Here is a 27,015-nt window from a genome sequence, read left to right as displayed (position 1 = left end):
TGTAGAACTGGTGTGTTATAGAATATAATATTTCATTTGAAATTATATTGTAATTCAATTTATCAATAAAATTGCATTCGAGAAAAAATCTTCCAAATTTATTTTAAATTTATGTTGCATCATTTATAAGTTAACCTTTTTCTTGTGTCAAATAATCGCAGATTTAGATTCACTTTTGCATTTTGATAATGCTTTTATCTATATAAATAGTCAACATTTTCTAAATATATATAAAATCACAATTTTAGTAATGTCTTATGTATATAAATATTCAACATGTTTTATGTCTCTGGTTTCTGCTTAGTCTCAACTCTATTTCACATTCTATAAACAATCTTATGTTTTTTCTGTATGACAATTCACTTCTCTTTAGTACATTATGATATCATTTAAAACTCTTTGGATAAAAAATATATAATAATATAATAATATAAATGAAAATCGTAGTTTATTAGTATTTGAATTTGTATATTTAAATTAAGTATACTTTAAGATTGGTACTATCAAAATCTACACTAGATCTTCAATATTCTAACAACTTTTTATTATATCCACAAAAAACCAACTTCTTTATTGTATATATCATATTATTATATTAATCCAAAAATATTATGCATTATGAACATTACTGCTCAAAGGCACTCCATTCCTCGACACAAACCCACCTCCTTGCGTTCTAACACCGTTTTCCCAACAGGCTGCATAGTTTGGAAAGAAGAAGATGAGCTGGCGAAGTCTTTAAGACTCGACAACGGCTTCAAAGCTTCCACCACGTCACTCATCTTTGGTCTAGCTTTGCAGTCTCGGTTCAGGCACTGCGCCGCTACTTGGTGTGGCCTTGAGCACCTTGATCGAGTAGTGTCCTTCTAAGCGAGGATCCAACAGTCTGTGAAACCTCTTCTTGTCTAACAGATGAAGTCTCGCGCATTCGACTAAGTTTTGTTCACCGTTAGGATGGGTTTTATCCAACGATATTAGATCTCATATATGTTTTGGTAATTTAATTTGACATCAGAGTGATAATTAATTTAAAGTATTTTTGATGTGTTATTCTTAAATTTTAAACATTTGAAATTTGGGCCTATTGCACTATCTTATGTTATAATCTTCATAAAAGATTACATAATAACTTAGTTCAAAAAAAAAAAAATTACATAATAATAGATCTTAAATAATAAACATTTAAGCATTTTTAATAGATATTATGAGTTATCTGGCCAGCCCCGAAAAAACGGACTTATTATTACATAATAATTTGGATATCATAGTGCCTATTTAAGTTTGAAATGTCTTTCGACTAATACTAGAGAAAGTCAAATATTTTGTTACTGAATTACAATATACCTAGATTAAAACTCAAACTGGCAGCTAATAACAACTTTGTTTTTATCAGGAATCAAATCTAGAACAGATTGATTAAACACAGTGCTCCAAACTAGCCAATACTACTAAGCTACTTTACTTGTACTAAGAATAAGCATGATATTGTAAATGTATTTTATCCGGAACAAGATAGCCTCCCTTCATATTCATCTCTAGACTCAAATTAGTAGCTATTTTCTCGCTCTTCTATTTAAAATACTTATGGTTGTGAATTTGTGATTCACTTTTTAATCACTATATATATAGGAATATAAACACAAACAAACAATCGAATCTTTGTTCCTCAACTTGCTTCTCTTCAAATATCGTGAACCAGAAGCGCACTTCTTTCCTCATTTTTTTCAGTATCTTCCAACCTCTTGACTATTGCTCGTTTCCTTTGTGATCATCTCTTGCTGTTCATAATTTCTCCTTTCGTGAGAAACCTGCAGCCTTAACTCGTCCCTCTTTTTCTAACTCAAAAATACATCCTTTGTACATAACAAAGTACTCTATCTAGTCTTATTTTATACTGATGTACGTAATATTTATAAATTACTCTTTTCAGTCAGCAGTATATATAATACTATGAACTATACATAAACTCGACTACTTTACAAAAAGAGCTTTCCGGTACCTATTTGATAAGAATATTTGGCTAATTACGACATTGTTTTAAATAGTATAACGAGTAATTTATGTGAGGCAAAAAACATTAATGAAAAAAGATTGATTGTATAGTTTATGTTGCCATGCAGATGCATATATGTAACCATAGCAAAAAACACTCTATATATGCAAAAATTGAAGAGGAGACAAGAAGAGGGTGAGCACGCAGAGCTTTCTAGCATGAGCATGCTAGAAAAAGGGAGCCATGTGTGCTCACTATCTTCTGTCGCCTTCCTTATTGTATTATTCACTTACCTTCTTTAGGTAGTATCTTCATCTCCGTGCATGCATATATATAATTTTCATGTTATATATTAGCTGATGTCCCTTAAATTTAGTTTGATTTCAGTAAGATATATGATGATATGAAACAATCGTCTCTGATTTTAGGGTTAATATATAAGGACTGCAAGGGGTCTACATATGATGATGCATGCATATATATCATCATTTTCCACTTGGATACGTTTGAGTTTTTGAATATTTGTCCGGATTAAACCCTTATTTCTTGTCAATTTGAGCTTATAGATTCTCTCTTTTCAGTATTATATATGTACATAATGCATGATAATTATTTTTTTTGGTCGGAAAAGGAATAATATAAAATACGATTTAAACCGTCCGATAATTAATCTCAAAGGTCATCCAACCCGCCAGACCATATTTTCAACTGGACTCTCTAGATTGAAGTGACCTGGTTATTCAACTTACTTTACAAAGACCATGCAAACAAAGGCGGCAACACGTATACCTTTATGTTTCCAGTAGACTTCTTTTTTACTATAAACGTTGGCCTTAGCTCTAATCTCCCTTCTGGCCCGGAACCAGCCAATAGCAGTATGACTGACGGCATAAAACATTCCTGATTCCTCCCATCGAGACTCATAAAACACAACATGATCAATCCATGCACATAACCGTGTTAGCTTACACACCAGTGGTCTCTAGTGGAAGTTGGATACAATAGAAAACAATTTTACGCTATGCCTCACGTCTTACTATCACGAAGCACATGCGGACGGTTAAAAGCTTACATGTATTTGTCATTTGCGTTTCCCTTAGCAGGGGGCATTACATAATCATGCATTACACAATTAACTATACATAGGTTTAGATCTACGTGAGAGCTAGATTCTCCGACTTAAGATCTACAGAAAACATACGGTGAACCTCCAATCAGATAGCAAAGGAACAAAAACGAAAAAGTAACCAAGTGGTGGTAATCTTTTTTTTTTTGTCACGATAAGGAGTGGTAATCTAGTGATAATTTCTTAGAGTTTGATGTGTATCTATTTTCTCAGGGAATTAAATTACTATTATTTGATCAATCTGAATTTGAATTTTGATCTAAGTGATTAATATACTGAGATATAACAGATGATCAGTTCACTTTTTGGTATTTGTTGGCGGTGTTTCAAACTTGGATCAATTCATTAATAATACGTGAGATAAACCGGATTAGCCCATATGGTACATCAAGAAAAAAGAACAAAAAGTATATTTTGTAATGACGAATGTAAATACGAAACGTAAACCATAAAAATGATTTTAAAATAGAAATAAAAGCGAATATTAAGAAAGATTTTGATTTAAACTAAGTAAAGCCAAAAGATGCTAAGGGCAATGAAATATCAACGTAGTAATTTGTTTTATATTGTTTTGCGTTTGATTTTAGTTGATTCTCCATTCACGTTCCCTTGTTATTTGTTAATGTATCTGATGCACGCGATCACTTCTACATAAGCGGTCCCCCTCTTAGTTAATACGTTTCGACCATTTCATCACCATTGACATAACCATGACGTGGATCAATAACTCCATAAGAAAATACGTAGGGTTTAGACTTTTGGGTTTAAGGTTTAGATTTATGGTTAACAATTTAGGTTTTATGATTTAAGGTTTAAAGTATAATTTAGAGTTTATATTTAAAGTTTAGGGTTTTACATACATCATTAATACAGTTGGTATTGTTTTTCAGCTATTTTTTTAGTTTTAGTATTATTATTTTCTACTAATCACGTGGGACTTTGATTGGGTTACTAGAAATGAAGTGAATTTAATCATTCACCTAACAATAAACCCAAGTATGCTCATTTTTGTGTTGCGGTGATTTGTTGTATCTCTTGTCACTAAAGATGTATAGTCTGAACCACATTGGGGTGGTATAGTGGTCTCTGTTAGAGGAGGAGTGTTCTGTTAGTGTAGATCAGGATTTAACTCTCTTCTAGCACTACAAGAAAACAGACTCATACCGAAGGCATAAATTGTCGGTATGTCGTCGGAAAAAGCGAATTTTGATGCCATACCGAGGAAACATGTCCTCGGAAAAAATTTCTCGGAATTTCTTCGGAATTTTCTGGCGGAATTTCAAAGAAACAAAATTCCAAAAAAACTGTGAGGACGAGAGTTCATCGCACATTTCCTCGGAATTTTCCGAGGGACGTGGTTGTCGGAATATTCCGAGGGACCACCTTCCTCACAATTTTCAAAAAAAAAATAATTAAAAAAAAATAAAATTATTTTTTTAATGAAATTCAAAAATATAAAATATAAAATAAAAATTGAAATTGAAAATATATTAGATAATATTATTCAAAGTTGTACAAACTAAAATATATTAAAAATTAGTTTTAATAAATAAAAATTTTAAAATTCAAAAATAGTTTTTAATCACAAAAATATAAATATATAAAAAATAGTTTAATAAATACTAAAAATAGTTTTTAATCACAAAAATATAAATATAAAAATAGTTTAATAATTACAAAAAACATTTAATCAAAAATATAAATAAAAAAATAAATAAATATAAATGTTAAATTCCAAAAATAGTTTTTAATCACAAAAATATAAATATAAAAAAAATAGTTTAATAATTACTAAAAATAGTTTTTAATCACAAAAATATAAAATATATAAAAAATAAATAGTTTAATAATTACAAAAAATATTTTTAATCACAAAAATATATATAAAAAGTATATATATAAATAGTTTTAAAATTACAAAAATAGTTTTTAATCACAAAATATAAATATATTTTAAAAATATATATAAATAGTTTTAAAATTCCAAAAATAGTTTTTTAATCACAAAAATATAAATATATATTTTTTAAAAATATATAAATAGTTTTAAAATTCCAAAATAGTTTAATATTTACAAAAAACGTTTCATAAATATTAAAAATGTTTGATAAATATAGAAATGATTTTATATACAAAAACGTTTCATTTATAATTCATAAAATAGATTTTATATACAAAAAACGTTTTCAAAATTATTTATAAACACCAAACTATTATAAAACTTAAAAAAAAAAATTCTACACAATCAAATAATCACAATCCTCAATACAAAACCACAATCAAACTTCCATTATACAATCCTACCAATCACCCTAAAAAAAATCTATCAAAAACTTCTAAAATCATCAAATTTAACCTAACAAATAGATTGGGAAGGTTCTTACATGATTTGGGAATCAAATAGAGGAGGAATAGGTCGGATTGGCCGGAAATCGTCGAGAGAGAAGGGGAGATCGGCGGAGATGGCAAGGAAGAAGAAGAGAGAAATGAGGAAGAAGAAGAGATCTGTGTTTATAATTTCGAAGTTTCTGACGGAAACTATCTGTCGGAATTTCCTCAGTTTCGAAAATTTAATTTTCGCAAAATATTTCGCGAAAATTATGGCGGTTAAATGAAAAAATTCCGAGGAAAATTCAAATCCCTCAGAATTTCCTCGGTATATTCCGAGGAAATTCCGAGGGATATATGTTTGGGGTTTCAAAACCTCAATTTGTTTTGCCCAATATCATTTCTTATACTAATGTAATGATAAAATTGAATATTCTTTATATAGATGATCATAAACCATGAAATAACAAAATTCCAAAATGAATTGTAAGTATTCCTTTTACCATTCATTAAAGTGTATAAGTGTTTGATCTTATGTTGTGGGAAATTCGTTCATACAATCGGAAAGTGTTTATTATCGGGTAACACACCTATTTTTGGTTTAAGACACTTAATAATCAGTTTAAGACACTTAATAAGACTTATATGTTTGTTATTCAAACCGCAAAACGTTTTTTTCGGTTACAAAACCTTGTTCCTTGGAAAAGCCTCAGAATATTCCGAAGAAATTCCGAGGAAGCTAAACTCTATAGTAAAATCCCTAAATCACTCGGAATTTCCTTGGTAAATTCCGAGGAACCTAAACCCTAAAAGTTAAATCCCTAAATCCCTCGGAATTTCGTCGATTTTTTTCGAAGAAAACTCTTTCCTCGGGATTTCCTCGGAAAATACCGATGGAAAGTGAATTTCTCGGAATTTCCTAGGTATTTTCCGAGGAAATCCCGAGGAAACGTAAAATTTATGTTTCCTCGGTATTTCCTCGGAATATTCCGAAGAATTCATTTTCCGTCAGTATGTCCGTCAGTATTTCCCTGCTTTCTTGTAGTGTAGTGCAAAATTAATATATAGTCATACGGATATGAATTTATGTTTACGACTCATTTGAACATCTGAAAGAAGATCTATCTATTGAATTATACCTCTTACTCGGGGATTAGGTCTATATCATTAATAAATCTGAGTTTAACTTTTTTTTTTAAGAAAAAATGTAGCTGGTCACCGGTTCAATTAATGGTTACGTGGTCCGAGAAAAGGTTGAAACTAGAGTTTTTTTTTTTGGAAAAAGGCTAGGTTGAAACTAGACTTGACATCACTATCCCCCCCCCCCCCACCCCACCCCACTCCCCAAAATAAATGTGTATTAGTTTTGAATTCAACTTTTGCTGGAAAAAAATTTTTGCTGAAAAATAAATTATCATTATTGATTAGTTTGAGTTTGAATTTTGATCTACGTATTTAATATGGTGGATTTTAACATAACCCTTACAATAGTTGAAAGATATTCAATTTCAGATCATGCAGTGTACGTAATACGCTTTCAGAATTAGAAACCGACTGGACTTTTGATAGGTTTATTAAAAAAAAGATTATATATTTAACAAAAGTTCACCTTGTTTATAATTTGTTTCCGTTCATGTCAAAATAACTATCATTTGGAGTTTTTACTAATAAAATAAGTCTCAATATATGTAGTTTACCTCTTCATATAAAAATAGTTTACAATATTTGATTATAAATAATTCTCAGCTCTCTTATTTTCTATTTAAATTATTATTTTTTGACTATATATAAATTATTATTTGATTTGCATATACAATAATCATTTCATATTATCATATGCATAATCTATAACATTTGAGCGATTTTGGATCTTATTGGTTACAACTGTATCTTTAAATTATTTGCTATAGAGTTTCGTGTTGCATAATTTTTAGTTGTGAGTTTCAAAAAAACATAATTAGTAAATACTCTCTACTATTTATGTATTTTAGATTAAAATTCAACTATGGATTATTTTAAATAAAACATATTGATAAATAGTAGTAATCAAATTTTATGAACATGATAATTTTATATTAGTATGAAATACATATTATATAATTAGGAAATAATTATTTTAGATAATTTAATATAGTTGGTAAGTATCATATACTCCCTCTGTTTCATTATAAGTGTCGTTTTAGACTTGTGCACACGGATTAAGAAATCATTTAATTTTGCATATTTTCAATATAAAAACATCATTACCGATACAATTCAACCAATAGAAAAATAGAATGGAGAATAAAGTTAATAAATTTTGCATTGAAACTCTAAAACGACACTTATTTTTGCAACGAAAAAAATTCTCTAAAACGACACTTAATATGAAGCGGAGGGAGTAATTAACAACTATGAAATTTCTATTTATATGCCTAAGAAATTCCTATTTAGAGCTACTATTTCAAAACTAAAAAATAAAAATCATAGTAATTACCAATCATCCCATTGTCGTGAGTTCTAAAATGTAAACAAAAGTTTGATTGATGTGCCATCATTCACAGCTCTTTCCAATCATACTCATAAACTTTCATAAATCTATCAACTGAAAAAGTGCAGCGAGCCCATTCTTTTCATTTTTGACTAAAAAGCAAACCATTCCTACATTATTGAATTTTTTTTTTTTTTTACATTATTTAATTTTAACAATGCATAAGGCCGACGACCGTATGAAACTCATGTTACCAATCATGAAATACAAGAATTGAAGATTTATTTACTCTTCAAAATACCTTTCCGATTATAAATAGTTTTTGAACATATTAATATAAATACAATCAAATCAATTATGTCAGAAAATACAATTAAACCACCGAAAACAGTTCTATGCTTCTTTGGAGAATTAAATATGAAACCAAGTGAAGGACGTTTTTATATTGGAAGCTACAACAACCGTAATGCCGTCTTAGCTCAGTGGTAGAGCGCGTGACTTTTAATCCCGTGGCCGTGGGTTCGATACCCACAGACGGCGTCAATAAATATTTTTATTTTTGTAATAAGAAACAGCGATTGTAAGGAAATTGCCGTAATTAATTGCTTAAATTTTTTTGCGCCAATTCTTCTGACTTGGGGGTTTAAGAAACACCAAGAAATCTAGAGGAAAAAGTACCAAATATTAATAACTTAAAGGACTAAAAACTAATTTAGCATAATTATTACTCGTCCGGTTTAGGTAGTTCTTCTTCCACCACTGCTCTCTCGCTGTTCTCGCCGGCGTTTTGCAATCCGAAAGAGGAATCAAAAGAAAAAAAAAATGTACGGAGACGCAACGAATTGGAACGAGGATGAGTACAGAGAATCAATCCTCAAGGAACGAGAGGTACAGACGCGCACCGTCTTTCGAACCGCCTGGGCTCCGAACCCTAACCCGGACGCCTTCGTCGTCGCTTCCAGCGACGGAACCCTAGCTCTCCACTCGATGAGCTCGCTTGTTTCCCAATCGGCGGCGTTTGGGTACTCGAAAGGTGAGGACTTTATGGTGGCTGCACCCGAGGGAATGGTTAGGGCACACGAAGGGCCCGCTTACGATGTCAAGTTCTATGGAGAAGACGAAGATGCTTTGCTCCTCAGGTAGATCATAAGTCACTGTTCGTTTAGTTAAATTCAAAGCTCTTGAGTTTGATGTGAAAATCTGGAAAAAATTGTGTAGTTGTGGTGATGATGGGAGAGTTCGAGGATGGAAATGGAGAGACTTTGCTGATTCTACGGAGGACCATGGCAAGCCGTTGCTTGAATTGACTAATCCACAACACAAGTGAGTCTTGATCACTCTCTGTTACTGCAAATGCTATAGCTACAAGAGTGTAATAGGGTGTGAGGTGTCACTCTCCATAGTGAGTCTTGCTCATTACCTGATCACTCTCTGTTAATGCTATAGTTAAGAGAGTGTAATTGTTCTGTGTATTAGTTTGGTATTATCTTATTGTAACTGATGTAGAAATGCTTATATTCACTATTGTTTTCCTTTCTGTCATAGAGGTCCTTGGGGTGCTCTTTCACCAATGCCGGAGATCAACGCCATTTCTGTTGATCCTCAGGTGTTTCTCTTTGGTAGTTTCACCTTGATGAGATGATCGAGTGTTGTTCTTCTCATTGCTTGCTTACAGATACTCCCATCATTTTTTCGTTTATGATATAGTCAGGAAGTGTTTATACGGCTGCCGGTGATTCTTGCGCATATTGTTGGGACGTGGTATGTGTTTTATCGTGGTGAATGTCTATTTGCTGTATTACAAACAATAGATCTTAACTTCCAAGACTCATTTGGTGTGATTAACGTTTTTAGGAGAGTGGTAAAATAAAAACGACCTTCAAGGGGCATTCAGAATACTTGCATTGTCTAGTTTCGCGTAGTTCTGCAAGCCAGGTAATGGTGTTTCGATAAGTATTACAAGTGCAGCTTCGTATAACGTTTTGGGGGTTTGTCTGATCCTAGTAAGTCTCTTGCACCAGATATTGACGGGTTCAGAAGATGGGACGGCAAGAATCTGGGGTATCTTTCCATTTCTCCTTTAATCTCTTGTACTATTGTTTGGATCATCTGTGATTATATAAAACTTTTTAAATCTTTTAAGTCGTCATGTTGGTTACTTGGGGTTGGGAAGTTAATGCTCCTCAGTTTTGTTGAATGCTTTCTCAAAACTCAGTTCATAAACCCTGTGTTTTTGTCAACCAGATTGCAAAACAGGGAAATGCATTAAAGTGATTGGTTCCCAGGAAAAAAAGTCCCGGTTTCGCATTAGTTCTATGGCTCTCGATGAAAGTGAAAGCTGGTTGGTAAGATCATATAACTCTGTTTTGGTGGTTTATTAAGAAGTTTAAAGACCTGAATGTCTCCTATTTTCAGGCGTGTGGACAGGGTAAAAATATAGCTGTATGGAATCTTCCTGCCTCAGAATGCGTATCAACAATATCCTCCCCTGCACATGTTCAAGATGTGATGTTTGATGAAAAGCAGGTAAGCAGAGCTAGATTAAAATCTGGTGTTATTTGTTTACCAAGGCTCAAAAGGTTTTTGTTTATATTAAACTGGAAATACTGATGACCTTTGAAAATATTGTTTGTTTTCTGTTTACTAGTGTTGGTTCAACACATAATAAACTAATGAGTATCACACAAACAGATATTGAGTGTCGGAGCAGAACCAGTTCTAAGGCGTTTCGACTTAAATGGAGCTTTGCTTTCTCAAATTCAGTGTGCTCCTAGTTCAGCATTTTCAGTTTCTTTGCATCCAGCAGGAGTAAGTTTCTTATCCCTTTCTCAACGCATCTTTCTTTTCTTTTCACCCCTTGTCCTACTATTATCCTATATTCAGTTTATTTTCATATCCAAGCCTCAACAGTTGAAATATCCAGAGATAATTTACTGTTGTAATATGCTATTGTGAAGTTGTTCCCTCTTTTAGGAGTATAAGCTCTTGATGTTTAAACCGTTTAGTCCAATGCTTGGTGTATATCACAGGTAGTTGCTGTGGGAGGCTATGGAGGTCTTGTTGATGTCATCTCTCAATTTGGAAGCCACCTCTCCACGTTTCGTAGCAGCTCACAGTGAATCTTTTAAAGTTTCTCTGTTTGGCTCAGTAAACCCAAAAGCGGTATTAAAACATTGATGCATAAACTTTTTACTAGCCTTTCTTAGGTTCTTGTCCCTGAAAAAGAGTTCAAGATTTCGTCCGTTGTGGTTAACTGGTAGTGTTTTTGGTACGGTTCGGCTTGATTTGACTATAGACCGTATTATTTGGACCGGTTGGTGGTTAAGTAGGTGGTATCGAATGTGAATTCTTTCGAACGCAAGGCTATCTCGAGTCACTGATCTCGTATGAATGGAAGAAGCTTAATGGACTTTTCCTTCGGCCTTTCAATTGCTGCGGAGTTCTATCCTCTTAGATAAGTGTGACGAAAACATATAGAATAATATTTTACCACTTTTATAAAAAGACAAAGTTGACCATTATTCAATACTAAATATCTTTAACAACAAATAATCGTGTACATTTTATAATGTGTATGCATGACTTTTTCTATTGATAAAAATGCTTTAAAACTAGAACAGATAAGACATTTAAGTAAATCAATTAATTATCTTATCTTCTTTGGATAAATAATAATACTAATGGGAAAAGGATAGTCTGGTGGTACTGGCAAAATAATTTTGTAAAGAAGATATAGCTATAGTTGCTGTTGGTGAAAATGATGATATTTTGATCTGTCTGTTATATTAGTAAAACAAAGTAAAAACCTGCAAGTATAAAGATCATTAGCATTGGAAATGCTTGAATATCTTCCCATTAGAAAATTTTAAACTTGAAAAGTAAGAAATAATGAGTTTATCGTTTGAAAGAGTTCTCAAACAATTATGAAAAATTCTAAAACTGTGTCAAGTTATGAATAATTAAATTTCCTTTGTTTTAATTTTATTAGTATTTTATAGTTAAGAAAGTCATACTATAAGATACCCAAACCAATGATGCTATGTAAACAGGCCTAGATGGTCAACGATAGAGATTTCAGATCTGAAAAGACCCATGCATGTCATTGTTTTCACTGACAGCAACAGTCTCTCAACCCATTGTCCCTTGTTCCATTGGTATATATTGTAAATATTATTGTTCCTTAGCAGTAAAATTAAGTTCGCATGACAGTGAAAGCCAGCCGTTTCTTTTCAAATATATAAAAACAGAATATAATCTTTCCAAATCGTTGATAGAAATATATTTTAAATTTCATCAAAATAGACTAAACTAGTCTAAATGATCAAATCTAGTAAAAATAAACGGATCAAGTTCATTAGTACTAATCAGTGAATAACATCCAAATTTCTAACCAAACGAGGGTGGACTAGTGGTTTTAAGAGAGTTTTGGTCCTAATAAGTATCCGGTTTTGGAATCTCGTGTGTCTATCCAAATCAACATTAAATTATAAGAATACGTGAAGTGCCGTAAGCTTTGTGGAACTAATTGGTCGATTTCGATCGCCGGATTTTACGGTTATAAAATAAATCCAAATTCTTAATTAGAGCGTGTAAATATTCTCCTCATGTTATGCAAAAAGAAAAACGAAAAATCATACCTTGTAGCCTGTTTTATGTTTTTTAAAAGAAAAAAAAATTGAATGTCCTTTTTTAAGAAAATAAAAATAAAATATCACCACCGCTATTCAATAAAATCTTCCGTCACCATAGTTGTCACCTTCCTCTCTCGTGATTCACTTTGGGGGGAAGAAGACAGGACAAACCGATTTCATCAGCAATCCTCGTGCCATTTCCTCTTTTCAACAATCTTCCTAGAATCCACTTTTTAGATTCACTCACAACCCCAAACCCTCTCTGCATGCTTCTCTTAAAACCTAACTAACTCTTCGCAAATGGAGATTTTGGATTCTGGAGGCGTCACTATCCCCACCGAGAACCGTGGTGCCGATCTCGATACGCTTCGTCACCGGAAACCGAGATCCTCGGATTCTTCCAACGGACTTCCTCCTGCTTCCGATGATGCTCCAGCTCCGTCTGACGTCAGGGATCGGGTTGATTCAGCTGCTAATTTGGCCGGAGAAAACGAAATTAGGGAATCCGGAGGAGGAGGAGGAGAGGTGGATGTAAGGTACACGTATCGACCGTCGGTTCCAGCTCATCGGAGGGTGAGGGAGAGTCCACTCAGCTCCGACGCTATCTTCAAACAGGTAGTAGGAGAATTTTCTAATTTAACTTCTTATCTTCTTGACTTGCATTTAAAAGATTCTTGATTTTTTTTTTTAAAATTTTAATGTGATTGTTTTCTCATGGCAGAGCCATGCTGGACTGTTCAATCTCTGTGTAGTAGTTCTTGTTGCTGTTAACAGTAGACTCATCATCGAAAATCTCATGAAGGTTACTTACTTACTTACTTACTTCTTTCTCCTCTTACTTCATAACTTATGAGACTTTTGCTTTATCATTCATGTAGTACGGTTGGTTGATCAGAACTGATTTCTGGTTTAGCTCTACATCCCTCCGAGATTGGCCGCTTTTCATGTGTTGGTACTATTGCTTCTTCTTTTTTTTCTCCACCAAAACTTGCTTTCTTTTTTTTTTACATATAGTTATGAATTTTAGTTATTTTTTTAATAAAAGTTTGAGCTTTTTTTATGTGGCAGTCTCTCCCTTTCAGTCTTTCCTTTGGCTGCCTTTACCGTCGAGAAATTGGTACTTCGGAAATTCATATCCGAACCTGTAAGTAAAACGAATCTGCTAGCCATTACTGGATTCTTTATCGAGGAGGACTTATAACTTCTTTTTTGACAAAATACTGAAGGTTGCTATCTTTCTTCATGTTATTATCACCATGACCGAGGTCTTGTATCCAGTCTACGTCACTCTAAGGTGAGATTTAAGCTTGTCATACTCTTTTTTTTTTCTTTAAGTTGTGTTGGCTGACTTAGATGATGTGTTGGCTGACTTAGATGATCTTGAAAACGGACAGGTGTGATTCCGCCTTCTTATCAGGTGTCACATTGATGCTCCTCACTTGCATTGTGTGGCTGAAGCTGGTTTCTTACGCTCATACTAGCTACGACATAAGAACCCTTGCCAATTCAGCTGATAAGGTAAAAAGAAGTTGATACAGTATTGGTCACTTGCAGCATTGGGTGTTACTATTTTGACCAGACACTGTTTTAAAACTTTTAGGCCAATCCTGAAGTCTCCTACTATGTTAGCTTGAAGAGCTTGGCATATTTTATGCTTGCTCCCACGTTGTGTTATCAGGTGATTTGATGCGTCTTCTGGCTAATGGTATCAAACATATCTTTTACTTGCAAAAGTTTCTTCTCTAAAACCTTGCGTCTTTGCTTTACCCAGCCGAGCTATCCACGTTCTCCATGTATTCGGAAGGGTTGGGTGGCTCGTCAATTTGCAAAGCTGGTCATATTCACTGGATTCATGGGATTTATAATCGAGCAAGTGCGTTTTCAACATCTTATTTAATATATTTCCTTGTGAAAATGACCTCATGTTCTTTTAGTACTTGTTTGTTGCAGTATATAAATCCGATTGTTAGGAACTCAAAACATCCTTTGAAAGGGGATCTCTTATACGGTATTGAAAGAGTGTTGAAGCTTTCAGTTCCAAATTTATACGTGTGGCTCTGCATGTTCTACTGCTTCTTCCACCTTTGGTAATGCCGCGATTCCTTCTCCGTCAACATGATTTTCATTGATGGACACCAAAGAAAAGGATATCTCATCAGTAATTTGATATTTTTAGAAGTTTCTCAGGTCTGAGAAGTAAAAATCTCTTTGCATTGTTCTTGTCCCACAGGTTAAACATATTGGCAGAGCTCCTCTGCTTTGGGGATCGTGAATTCTACAAAGACTGGTGGAATGCAAAAAGCGTGGGAGATGTGAGTTTTCGTTAAAAACCTTGTCTTACTCAAAAAGCATATGATGTTTTCGTTACTAACCAAAATTCATGTGTTCATGTCTTCCTTTGTCAGTATTGGAGAATGTGGAATATGGTATGGTTCACTTCTTGAAACACATCCCCTTCTTCTTTATACAAAACAGATTAAGAATGTTTATTGAGATCTTGTTTTTTCTAACAGCCTGTTCATAAATGGATGGTTCGACATGTATACTTTCCGTGCCTGCGCAGAAATATACCAAAAGTGAGTGATATATATATATATGAATATATATGTAGTGGTTTGCTTCATTACTTTAACCTTCCACTCATTTTTGTTCCAGGTACCGGCTATTATATTTGCTTTCTTAGTCTCTGCAGTCTTTCATGAGGTATATACATGTCTTCTACATGGCCGTCTCTAGACACATGTACACGTTGTTGAAAGAAAGGCTAACACTCAAAGTATTGTTCTTAATTAAATTCTCGTGTCTTCTTGCAGTTATGCATCGCAGTTCCTTGTCGTCTCTTTAAGCTATGGGCTTTCCTGGGAATTATGTTTCAGGTAAAAAAATTCAGATAACTTCCGCGGTCGATTTTCACAATCTTTTTAAACTTCTGTTACCTTTAGTTACATTGTCTGATCACGCAATGTGTGTTTTGAGTAGGTGCCTTTGGTCTTTATCACAAACTATCTACAAGAAAGGTTTGGCTCCATGGTATGCTCTCTAAACTCGAAAGACTCTTTTCTGATGAGTGATGATAGTCACTTTCATCTTCAGTTTCTTTTCTTGAAACCTTAAAAAGGATTACTCTGTTTTGGAATGTGATGATTAGGTGGGAAACATGATATTCTGGTTCACCTTCTGCATTTTCGGACAACCGATGTGTGTGCTTCTTTATTATCACGATCTGATGAACCGCAAAGGAACGATGTCATAGGTGTGTCTGTTCTGATACTACAACAGGGGAAAATGTTGTTTTTTTTTAATTACAAATTGTCAATTGAAGAAGGAAAGAAAAATAAAAGTTTGTATCAGCAAAAGTTTTGGTAGTGTTAAACAGACTTGGTAGAGAATAATCAGTTTGAGTTGTGTTTCTCTTTGTCTGTCACTGGATCTAGGATCTGCTGTTTCTTATCCTGTAACAAGCCCATAAAGGAAGGTGCGTTTAGATATTGGGTTTAGTTTTTCTTCTGTTTTTGGAAACTCAGGTAAAAGTTTAGCTTTTCATTGTTTGATCAAATCTAGTAAGAACCTTTGGTAGATTTTGAACAGAAATGATGACAAAAAAAGAAGACTTTGAGCAGAAAAAGACTTAATATGGTGACTTAATATGGTAAATGCATGGGGAATGGAAAAAAAAATGCATGGGGAATGTATGAAAACAAAACAAGTTGATTGGTGGCTTATTAGTGGCAGCCTATTTATTTTATTTTGGATGGAGTATGTATTTAAGGAGACGAGATCTTAAACTAGAATAGGTGTTTCAGTTTTTCACCATTAAGGGTCTTGAACTCTAGCTACCGATCTTCTTCTACATTTAGATCTGTTTCTTCTTTTCCATATTGAAATTCATTCATACGAAAGTTTAATACATAAACCGGCGGATAAAAGATATCTTCGGAGCTAAGGGCCTTGAACTCTAGCTACCGACCTTCTTCTACATTTAGATCTTGTTCTTCTTTCTTATATTGAAATTCATTCATACGAAAGTTTAATACATAAACCGGCGGATAAAAGATATCTTCAGAGGTAAGAGCCCAAAGAACAGGCAGCTAAAACCCATACCATGACACTTTAAAATTTAAACAAACGGATAAATACTGAATCTACAACTAAAGCAGGAACAAAAGACATTCTTCTACTCAAATCAAAGACTATGACAAATCCAAGCCTTTAATCTTCCCCATAGCAGAAAGCAATGATTCAGATTAATTGCGGCTGCCATCGGCCAACCCAACGATCTCATCCACTTTTAATAACTCAGACTCCAAGTCTTCTTAACCTAGACCTAACGTTGCTGTCTATGGCCTGCCAAACGATAGCATCCCCACTTGTAACCAAGAACCAAGACTTTATAACCCGACAAGAAGAACCGCTTCACGATCCACACATATCTTTCAGATATGGTTACGACGCACTCCAAGACGTCTTATTTTCTAACCTAGATAGAAGCCATCATCAATCTCCACAAGAAACTATAGAAGCCATCATCAATCTCCACAAGAAACTAAGCCTCGTCGATCGGAAACCACCATCAATACAGTTAAGAACAGATCAATTCGACAAGAAATCATTGCAACCACCACAATAGGAGAGAAAGAATGCAAGAGAAGCTGTCAAACACAAATCATTGAGAACTCCTTAACCTGACTAGAAAGGAAGAGATAAAACCCGACAAACACACTCGTTGAGAAGAAAAAAGATCAAAGCCCCAAAACAGGACATTTTTCAACAGGACATTTAGATCTGTTTTAAAAAAGAAAAAAATTATGTCAGCATTTTTAACACTATTACCTTATTATCCATTGTTAAAATCAATCACGGTAGAAAGCTGAATTTTATATATCGGATAGTTATCCAAAAGTTCCAACTTTTGGTTTTCCAAAATACAATAAAACACAAATTACCAAAATAAAAACTCTCTTAGTAATAATACATATATACATATTTATTTTGAACATCTACAGAAATTACCCAAATAAAAACTACAGAAATTACCAAAATAAAAATTCTCTTAGTATTTTCTTCTTTTTGGTATGCATGCTAAGATCTTTTTCAATATTTTCTTTTTTAGTATTACTATAAATATTTGTAACAGAAGCTGTAGAAAATGTAACAGAAGATCCTTTTACGAAAACTGTGTTTTAAATATTGTATTATTATCCCAAAAATTCCAACTTTTGGTTTTCCAAAATACTTCAAACAAAAATTATTCAGTAATGTAGTTTCTTTTACTAATAATAAAACAAATAATAAATATATACATATTTGTCTTGAACATCTATAGAAATTACCAAAATAAAAACTCTCTTAGTATTTTCTTCTTTTTGGTATGCATGCTGAGATCTTTCTTAACATTTTATTTTTAAGCACTACTATAAATATATGTAACAGAAGCCGTAGAAAATGTAACAAAATAAATACACCTTTTCAAAATATCAATGATGGCCTAGTGGTTTCTTCCATAATGCCTTCTGCATTCGTTTGTAGAACTCTCTGTCGTCTTGCTTTGCTTTCCATCGGATCAGAGCAGTTTGCGTACTGGATGGATACATCTACTAGCTCTTGCATGACTTCTTCAGTAGTAGGTGTCCTCGTGGATTGTTGGAAATCTGAGAGCAGAAGATTTCTTTCTAGGGATCTTATAGGCTCAGGTGGGATCTCTGGAGCTGTGGTTCATGGGAGTTGAACTCAGCCTCCCCATTCCGGTCGTGAGTTACTATTGGTGAGTCCCTTTTCTCTCTCCAGACCATTTGGGAATCGTTAGATGTGTAGAACGAGCCTCTATTAGTTTGGTTGTAGTGAGAGTGTTGTCTGGGTCGATGGCCAGCAGACTCTCTCTGAGGGTGGCCTCTGGTTTTCTCGCTGTTCTGGTCTATATGCTGGGCCAGGAGTGATTTTTTTCCCTTGGAGGTCTAATTGATCTTGTGAGAGAGATAAGCGGGCTCCATATGATCTCCCGTGGCGGTCTAGTCTCTGATTAAAGGTTGTTTCGTTGTTATTTGTAGGTTTGAGGCTCGCAGATGGATATGGTTAGTAGCGGGAGTCTCTGTAGTTACGCATTGCATTAGCCAGTGTATAAACTGTTGGTGAAAACCCATTCTCTCTAGCACTGCTCTGATGAAGGTCCATTCTAATCTATCGTAATCCTTACTGATGTCTGTTTTTACAGCCATAGAGCAGTGAATGGTGGCTCCGGAGTTCTTGAGGAAGTGAAGCATCTCGTGCGTTATCAGCACGTTGTCAGAGATGGCACACCCAGGTACGAAAGCAGATTGATTTTATGAAATCACTTCTTGAAGTACCGGTTTTAATCTCAGAGCTAGGATCTTAAAAATGACTTTGTAATAGACATTACATAGAGTGATATGTCTATTGTCTGAGACTGCTTTAGGTCCTGTGATCTTAGGGATTAATCTGATATGGGTGGAGTTGATCGAGAATGGTAGATTGCCCTCTGAGAAGAACTCTTGTATTTCTTTTGTTATTGCAGGGCCCACGATGTCCCAGTTTGATTGGAAAAAGCTTGCGAAAAACCATCAGGCCCGGAAACCTTATCAGGATGGATGGAGAATATGGCCTCCTTGACCTCTCGGTGGGTAGGAGGTGCAATGAGGATCTCATTTGCTGCATCGGAAATGCATGGAGATACGTCTTGATGGACTAGGTCCACCGCTGGTGGGTTTGTAGAGGTGAAGATGTTGCTATAGTACTGTGAGATGACTGCAGCAATTTGATCATCTTCAAACACCAGGTTTCCTAAAGCATCCTTTATCACCGTTAGTCGATTGCGAGCTCTTCTCCCTTTTGTTGATGCGTGGAAATAGGCAGTGTTTCTGTCACCGAGGGCGAGCTATGTTTGTTTACTGCGTTGCTTCCAGTAGTCTTCTTCCGCTTTATAGGCATGAAGGAGGCTTCTATTAAGGAGGGAGATGTATTCATCATCAGTAGTCGGAGAGGACATAGTTTTATCTAGTTCCTCTTTCAGTTCTGTGATTTTCTTCTGACTGTTGACGTAGTGATCTCTACTCCACGTTGAGATGACTTTTCTACAGCGGCCAATCCTCTCTGAAATTTGCAGGTGATTAGATTCTTTCCATATTTTATTTATCAGTTCTTTAATCTCCAAGTTTTCGTAATCTGCGATCATATCTAAAAAATCTTTGCGATTTTTTTTCTTTGAGTCAAAGGTAGAGGTCACCAAGAGCTATTCGCCATGGCATGATCTAAACGACAGTGTACGAGATGGATATGCCTCTTTCCCCTCCAGGAGAAGAAGTTTCCAGAGTGTCTGATATGAGATGCTCTTCCCGATAAAAAGTAGCTTAGGGGTAATTTTGATCATTTTTATACTGGTTCGGTTTGTTTACATTTCATCAGTATTATAAAGAGTTTTTTACATTCTAGAGCAGTTTCCAAGTTTTATTTACAAGCTAAGACACTTTATGCTACTGGGACAGTTTTTTGCAACTAGAAACCAAACCATTACAACTAAAGTCATCTATCTAACTAAAGTGGTCCCACCATCTTCTTAAATTAATTATTTTCTTCTCTTTTTTGAAACAGACAAACAAAAACTAAAAATTAAAAAACTTCTTCTTTCCATTTCACTTTTGAATATCTCAATCCATCGTGCATCATGTCATCTATGTTGCAGTTCCTCTCGGTCTTCCTCCATCATCGTTGACAAACTCGAACGGAAGCCGCTGCGGTTTTGTCTTCTCCTTTGCCGCGAAATCATCAGAACATCTTCCTCCTCCACGTTGTTCTCTGCAACAATTGCCAAATCTCAAAAAAAAAAACTCACTATTTTTGAAATCTGAAGTTGAAGAACTTTTTATAAATGATAAAACTACGATTTTGAAGTGTAATCTATAATTAAAGTGTAGAATCATGGAAAATTGTGAAAAAGAAATCAATGGCGACCACAAAAATTATTGCCGAAAACCTTAAAAAAATCTGGGAAAGACGAAGAGATATTTACCAAAATGCCATTTATTAAAAAATTGAAAATAAACAAGACATGTACATGTTCATGGGTGTACATATAGATAGTAACGTGTATATACACTATTATATATGGTATTGTGCAGCTAGTAGTGATGGAAACACGCTCTCATATTTAACAGAAAACAATAATTTTCATACATCATTTGAGCAATTTCTCCAGGGTTCTTTTATTTGTTTGCTTTATTATATTTGTATATAGTGAGATAATACTTGTGTAAGTATTCTACGAAAACAACTGAAAAGTTACATTGGACCAAGATATCTTCGACGCAAGAGATAGAGGTCACATTACAAACCAGCAATACTCAAAACTAAACATTTGATTGGATCAAGATGGGAGCAAAATATTAGAACTGCAAACACCGCCAACGTGTACACATGTATTTCTAATTTGTTCAAGTTTCTACACGTGTACACGTCACAAGTGTACACACATGTCGTTTGTTATTATTGCTCAAAAACAAAAATGGTGTTACATGTGAGTGTCTATGCATCGGTGTACACGTGGACGCAATTATTCAAGTGAATCATTGTACATGATAGTAATATTTGTATGTACACATGAACATCATTTGGTTGTACATCATTTAGTTGTACACATGAACATCATTTGGTTGTACACATTTTGATGGTGTACATATGTACACACTGATGGATACATTACGTAAGGTGGACAATCGTGGTCGTGTACACATGTGTACATTTGTGGTTATGTACATGTGTACAACCGTGATTATGTACAAGATTATATATTATTTATGTACACATAAGCTCGAAACATGCTTATTGCACATGTGTACTTTGTTTATCCAAATGTACATGAATGTTCGATATTCTGCATCTATACCATTTTATTTGTACATGATACACAAATTGAGTGATATTTCATGATTTTAATGTCATTGTACATGTGGATAATAAAAAAAACATATGTACACACTCTACAATGATATCTGATGTTTTTTTTTATCATCCACATGTACAATGACATTAAAATCTTGAAATATCAATTAATTTGTGTATCACAAAAGCGTACACAAAATAACATGTGTACATTAAATAAGGTGTACACCAACATCAGAGATACACCTTCACAGATTTTAAAAGATAGATCGAGTGATGCATAAAAAGATTTCATAAAAAAAAATTGAGAAAAGAAATTTAAGAATCAGATTTGAATTTTATAAAAAATAGAGAATGAAAGAGGAAGAAGACGAAAGAGAATGAAAGAGGAAGAAGAGAAAAAAAAATATCTGAAAAAAAAAAAAGAAAATAATGAGAGAGAAGACATGAGTCCACTACTAGTCATTTGATTTCAACTAGTAAACGTAATGAGAACACAAGAAAGTTAAGAAAAAGTGTCTGAGGAGCATAAACTGCTCTATTCTGTAATAAAAAACACGAAACTGTCTTATGGTGTAATTGTTTCTATTATAAAACTGGGGCACGTTGGCACTTGGCTGTGAAGCTTATGCACGTGTATATGTATCGACACAACATAGGTGTGATGTGATAATCACCTCCCTTCAATTTCTGTCAAATGTCCCGGCCTCCCCCGGCTCTTCACCTCTATCGAACAAAACACAAGATAGGCTATTTTTTGTTACATGTTTATGACTCCATCATCACATTATTAGAGATCATATCCTTAGGAAAATGAACCAATTTCCTACGCTAAGAAATGCAAAACACCAGTTATTATGATTAAGCTAATATAGAACATATGAGAAACAAAGGAGCACTTATACGATTAAGATAAATCATCTTATGGAATGTGATTATATCATTTTATAAATTCTAGTGTAATTTATTATCTTTGAAAACAAACTCTATTAAATATGTGTGTTACAATTGTATGTGATATCTGATATATATATAAGTCACTACTATTGTATTTTAAAGTTTTGTAGAATATCTATCTTATTAAAGCTGAAGTACAATTTCGGTGTGTTTGGATACTTGGACAAGAGTATTAAAAATATTTGGTTTGTTTGGTTACTTGGATAGCATTTATAAAGAATATCTCTATCCAAATAAAATCAGCAAATTCATTTAAACTTCCTACATTTTAGGAAACCACTAATTGATCATATATACACAATATTTTTCCCCTAGATTTTTAAATTAAATAAATATCATTTGAATATTATAAATATCGTAGGAGGTTCGAGTTGGATCATTTTCGGTCCGGGTTGGTTTGTAGCAACCTAAAAATATATCAATAAACTTTCATTTTAAATATGGCAGTGATAAATAATTTATATATTAAACTGAATTAATATATAAATATTTTATATTGCTATGTAAATAATTGTTTATAGATTCTTTAGTTGACTAATTTTCGATATAGCTTATATTGAAAGAAATTTATTTTTAAAAATTATATGAACTGAAGAAAAAACAATATAAAAGTACTGTACATTTGAATTCAAAATCATTTCTTTTAATAACAAACTAGACAAATATGTTGAATTGTATACAAATTACAATGTAAATATTTAATTAATATAGAAATATATCACATTGTTTAAACAAAATATCAATATAAAAGTATTGTACAATTATACTCTAAAATCATTTATTTTAACAATAATCCAAATAAATATATTGATTGAAAAAGAAATAAAATAAAATCAGAGAAACACATAGTTTACCAAAGGCACTCTAATATATCGAATTTATTATAAAGAAAGTTTTGATAAGATAAATACATTCAATAATTATAAACAAATAATATTTTTTATAAAAGTGAAAAATAATACCCGCGCTTCGGAAGCGCGGGTCAAAATCTAGTTTTTTAGAAAAATGAAGAAGCAAATCTCAGATTGAAGGTAATTATTTCGATAACATTCATCAAAATCTCCTAAAAGAACTTAAAAAATCTATTGTTTAGGAATTGAATTCATAAATTCTTTGGTGCGTTACAGAACCAAACACAACGTTACCTTTATTTTTCAAATAAATCAAATAAGGAAACAAATAATGAAATGAAGGAAAGGAAAAGATATTGCCGCGTAGAGGTGGGTCTCTATAAAGTGCCCCCAGCTATTTCTGTCAGCTCATTTCATATCTAAATAAGAACGGCCCCTTTTCTCTTTTTTTAATTTAACTAATTTATTTACATTTAATTTTTAATTGGTCTCTCTCTGGGCTGTCATCCCAAAAAAAAAAACTAGGGTTTTAAAGGGGTCTTCCCTTCTTCTTCTTATCCTCCGTTTCCTCCGCCAGATTCTCCTCTTACTTGCGAAGATGAGCAACGACAAAGACAACTTGAACATGTCTGGTCTCACCGCCGGTATGTAGATTCCTTTCTCTCTTTAGAACGACGTCGGATTCTACTAGTTTTTTTTATTTACAAAATGCTTATTTTGTTGTGGTTTGCTTTGTAGCTCTTAACGAGGAGGATCGCGCAGGCCTTGTTAATGCTCTCAAGGTGAGTTTACTGTTTGGATTTGTTTTCTCTATTGATTTTGACTAAGATGATTCACTGATTTTGAGGATTGATGGGATTTAAAATGGTTTTGGAGCAACGGACTTTGGGTTTAGGATTGTCTCTGCATCTTAATTTTGATTGTTACTCTGTCTGTTTTGTACTGATTTGATGCGATTAAAATGGTTTTCTGATTGTTTTTTTTTTTCTCTGTCTGTCTGTTTTTGTGGTTTGTATGCAGGATAAGTTGCAGAATTTGGCAGGACAACACTCGGATGTCCTTGAGAACTTGAGTCCGGCAGTCAGGAAGCGTGTCGAGGTTCTAAGAGAGATTCAAGTGAGTTACTTAATCTTCCACCACCTTCATCACTATAGGCCCTGTTCGTTTGCTGGTCGCTAGCGTCAGCGACCAACTTCAGCGACCAAACGTTGTTCGTTTACTGGTCGCAGGTTCAGCGACCGGTCGCAGCGACCAAACGCTAGCGATCAACGATTAAAAATTTTGGACGCTAGAAATTCTAACGGTGGGATCAAAATCGTGCGATCAGAATTTTTTTTTTAAAAAAAATAGTCGCTGCGATTGAACGCGCGACCTCCAAACGAACACTATCAGCGACATTAAGTCGCAGTCGCTGGTCGCTGACTCTGGTCGCTGACGCTAGCGACCAGCAAACGAACAGGGCCATACTCTCTTTTAATTTTGTGATCCTGGATTTTGCATTTAGTTAGCCTTGATGAGATTTTTTGATGGAGTCCTAAATTTTATCTGATTCCTTTTTTTAAAATCCTAAATTGCAGAACCAACATGATGAAATTGAAGCAAAGTTCTTCGAAGAGAGGGCAGCTCTTGAAGCTAAGTATCAAAAGTTGTATCAGCCTTTCTACACCAAGGTATGAATAATAATAATGATCTTTGATTCTGTCCCATCACATCACATGAGATCTTCACTTCTTTTTGTATCCCTACTTGATTATAATTCATATCATAGTTTTTTTTTTCTGTTTTCTCATCTTATTACTAGAATAAGACTAATAAAGTTCAATAAGACTTGTCTCTCTCTATTTTATGATTAATTACAATTGATGTTGATGGTTATCTGCTTTTCCAACGTGATGATCACATTCAGCGATATGAGATTGTGACCGGTGTGGTTGAAGTTGAAGGTGCACCTGAAGAAGTAAAAACACAACAAGGCGAAGATAAAGCTGCTGAAGGTGTGTTTATCAATCTCTTACGCTAAACTATGGTCATGTAATGATGTTAAAATCATGTTTCAACTGATACAAACATCTTTTTTTTTTCTCTACAGAGAAAGGAGTGCCGGATTTTTGGCTTATTGCATTGAAGAACAATGAAATTACAGCTGAGGAGGTTCGTTATTTTGATATTCTATATTTTTTTTATTTATGAAGAGGCTATTCTCTTAATCTTGATGTTTTGTGTTCCCCATGATTGTAGATAACTGAGCGAGATGAAGGGGCTCTCAAGTATCTTAAGGATATCAAGTGGAACAGGGTCGAAGAACCAAAAGGGTTCAAGCTCGAGTTTTTCTTTGATGAGAACCCTTACTTCAAAAACACTGTCTTGACCAAGACATATCACATGATTGATGAGGATGAGCCTATCCTCGAGAAGGCCATTGGGTATGATCATGTATTTGATTCTTTATTTGTTTAACAAGACAAAGAAGTCTTATCGATGGTTAACTATTATTGTACAGGACGGAGATTGAGTGGTTCCCTGGAAAATGTTTGACTCAGAAGATCCTAAAAAAGAAGCCAAAGAAGGGATCCAAAAACACAAAGCCCATCACCAAGACTGAGGACTGTGAGAGTTTCTTCAACTTTTTCAGTCCACCTCAAGTTCCTGAGGACGAAGATGATCTTGATGATGACATGGTATGGCCCATCCCCAAAAGCTTCTTTTTTTTAGTTTTGGATTTTAGTACTTCAGAATGCTAATCTGATAATAATTTATTCTTGCACAGGCTGATGAACTCCAAGGCGAGATGGAGCACGACTATGATATCGGGTATGTACCTTTCTATTCTTCTTTGCTTCTTAAATTACTTTTAGGATCTGAACCTCTCCACTGTCTGTCCTGCAGGTCAACCATTAAAGAGAAAATCATCTCGCATGCTGTGTCATGGTTCACTGGTGAAGCTGTTGATCCAGATGACCTTGAGATTGATGAGGACGATGATGATGAGATTGATGAAGATGACGAGGAAGATGATGAGGACGAGGATGATGAGGATGATGAGGAGGAAGATGACGAGGATGAAGAGGCAGAGCAAGGAAAGAAGAGCAGAAAGAAGGTAAAATGTTTTTACTTCCTGCTCCTCTTTAATATAAAACTAAAAACGTTGGAAACTGATCTTGGTGGTTTTGTTGCAGTCATCAGCTGGGCACAAGGTTTAACAATCACTCAAATCTCAACCGTAGGGATCTCTTTCTTGTTGAATATTTTTAAGGGATGTTGATAAACCTGAGTCTCTTTTCTCTGTGAACAGAAGTCTGGAAGAAGTCAACTTGCTGAAGGTCAACAAGGTGAGAGGCCAGCGGAGTGTAAGCAGCAGTGAGTAATGATGAAAAAGAGTCAGTGAGGTCTTTTGTGTTTTTTTTTTTAATTTAAGAGTCATGGTCCGGTTTATATGATATAAATCAAGTTTTGGGTAGTGGTTTGCTTGAAAAAAAATGTTCTGTGGTTTGGGTTTTTGGTTGCGTCTGATTTTTTCATTTGTAATGTGTTGTTGTTCTTCATGAACTGGTTTGAGCAATAGCATTTTGTTCGTTGGTCAAATTTGTCTACAATTTATATTTACGAGTTTTCAACAGTTTTAAAAATTACATGCTAGTAAGCAAATTCAAAATACAGTAAAAAAAATTTTAAATTAAAAATGAGTCAATTTGCCCAACCCCTCACTCTTCAACAGGACGCCCACCATCATAGAAGAGCTTTACATGCACAAGATCACAATTTTTTTTTTT

The 27,015-nt window shown here is 34.0% G+C and overlaps 3 protein-coding genes and 1 non-coding gene across 7 annotated transcripts; all 4 read left to right on the top strand.

Annotated features, from left to right (window-relative positions):
* The first annotated feature begins 8,385 nt into the window (after positions 1–8,385).
* Positions 8,386–8,457, top strand: TRNAK-UUU (transfer RNA lysine (anticodon UUU)). Its single transcript has one exon. It is a non-coding gene; the product is annotated as a tRNA-Lys (tRNA).
* Positions 8,458–8,668: 211 nt separating this feature from the next.
* LOC108811539 (THO complex subunit 6) lies at positions 8,669–11,278 on the top strand. The gene is made up of 10 exons (XM_018583595.2): positions 8,669–9,056; positions 9,136–9,240; positions 9,463–9,523; positions 9,625–9,678; positions 9,772–9,852; positions 9,939–9,978; positions 10,162–10,262; positions 10,333–10,443; positions 10,609–10,725; positions 10,947–11,278. Exons 1-10 carry the CDS (start codon positions 8,740–8,742, stop codon positions 11,034–11,036), a joined length of 1,077 nt encoding a protein of 358 aa, XP_018439097.1. The 5' UTR covers positions 8,669–8,739; the 3' UTR covers positions 11,037–11,278.
* A 1,361-nt stretch (positions 11,279–12,639) lies between these two features.
* Positions 12,640–16,051, top strand: LOC108806506 (diacylglycerol O-acyltransferase 1). The gene is made up of 16 exons (XM_018578649.2): positions 12,640–13,163; positions 13,270–13,350; positions 13,427–13,500; positions 13,617–13,692; positions 13,775–13,842; positions 13,943–14,066; positions 14,149–14,226; positions 14,320–14,421; positions 14,499–14,635; positions 14,779–14,860; positions 14,954–14,974; positions 15,062–15,124; positions 15,204–15,251; positions 15,362–15,424; positions 15,528–15,578; positions 15,697–16,051. Exons 1-16 carry the CDS (start codon positions 12,849–12,851, stop codon positions 15,799–15,801), a joined length of 1,488 nt encoding a protein of 495 aa, XP_018434151.1. The 5' UTR covers positions 12,640–12,848; the 3' UTR covers positions 15,802–16,051.
* Positions 16,052–23,704: 7,653 nt separating this feature from the next.
* LOC108805880 (nucleosome assembly protein 1;2) lies at positions 23,705–26,827 on the top strand. 4 transcript variants are annotated; one of them, XM_056989654.1, is made up of 12 exons: positions 23,705–23,889; positions 23,984–24,027; positions 24,266–24,361; positions 24,823–24,915; positions 25,152–25,239; positions 25,335–25,396; positions 25,484–25,668; positions 25,746–25,923; positions 26,013–26,056; positions 26,132–26,342; positions 26,422–26,439; positions 26,541–26,827. In XM_056989654.1, exons 1-12 carry the CDS (start codon positions 23,844–23,846, stop codon positions 26,604–26,606), a joined length of 1,131 nt encoding a protein of 376 aa, XP_056845634.1. In that variant the 5' UTR covers positions 23,705–23,843; the 3' UTR covers positions 26,607–26,827. The 4 variants fall into 4 exon arrangements, with proteins under 4 accessions (XP_056845634.1, XP_018433367.1, XP_056845635.1 ...); XM_018577865.2 differs by having other exon boundaries at positions 26,538–26,827; XM_056989655.1 differs by having other exon boundaries at positions 26,422–26,465.
* The last annotated feature ends 188 nt before the right edge of the window (positions 26,828–27,015 follow it).

Source organism: Raphanus sativus, chromosome 6, assembly GCF_000801105.2.
Source record: "Raphanus sativus cultivar WK10039 chromosome 6, ASM80110v3, whole genome shotgun sequence".
NCBI lineage: Eukaryota > Viridiplantae > Streptophyta > Magnoliopsida > Brassicales > Brassicaceae > Raphanus > Raphanus sativus.
This window is presented reverse-complemented; position numbering and strand designations above follow the sequence as displayed.

Bases quoted from the DNA above. Each gene is read 5' to 3' on its own strand.
- LOC108805880 (XM_018577865.2), top strand. From the start codon at position 23,844: ATGAGCAACGACAAAGACAACTTGAACATGTCTGGTCTCACCGCCG. The intron at 25,240-25,334 runs GTGTGTTTATCA...TTTTCTCTACAG, and splicing joins CGAAGATAAAGCTGCTGAAG to AGAAAGGAGTGCCGGATTTT. The intron at 26,057-26,131 runs GTATGTACCTTT...TCTGTCCTGCAG, and splicing joins GAGCACGACTATGATATCGG to GTCAACCATTAAAGAGAAAA.
- LOC108811539 (XM_018583595.2), top strand. From the start codon at position 8,740: ATGTACGGAGACGCAACGAATTGGAACGAGGATGAGTACAGAGAATCA. The intron at 9,524-9,624 runs GTGTTTCTCTTT...TTTATGATATAG, and splicing joins CCATTTCTGTTGATCCTCAG to TCAGGAAGTGTTTATACGGC. The intron at 9,853-9,938 runs GTAATGGTGTTT...CTCTTGCACCAG, and splicing joins CGCGTAGTTCTGCAAGCCAG to ATATTGACGGGTTCAGAAGA.
- LOC108806506 (XM_018578649.2), top strand. From the start codon at position 12,849: ATGGAGATTTTGGATTCTGGAGGCGTCACTATCCCCACCGAGAACCGT. The intron at 14,861-14,953 runs GTGAGTTTTCGT...TTCCTTTGTCAG, and splicing joins ATGCAAAAAGCGTGGGAGAT to TATTGGAGAATGTGGAATAT. The intron at 15,579-15,696 runs GTATGCTCTCTA...TGTGATGATTAG, and splicing joins AAGAAAGGTTTGGCTCCATG to GTGGGAAACATGATATTCTG.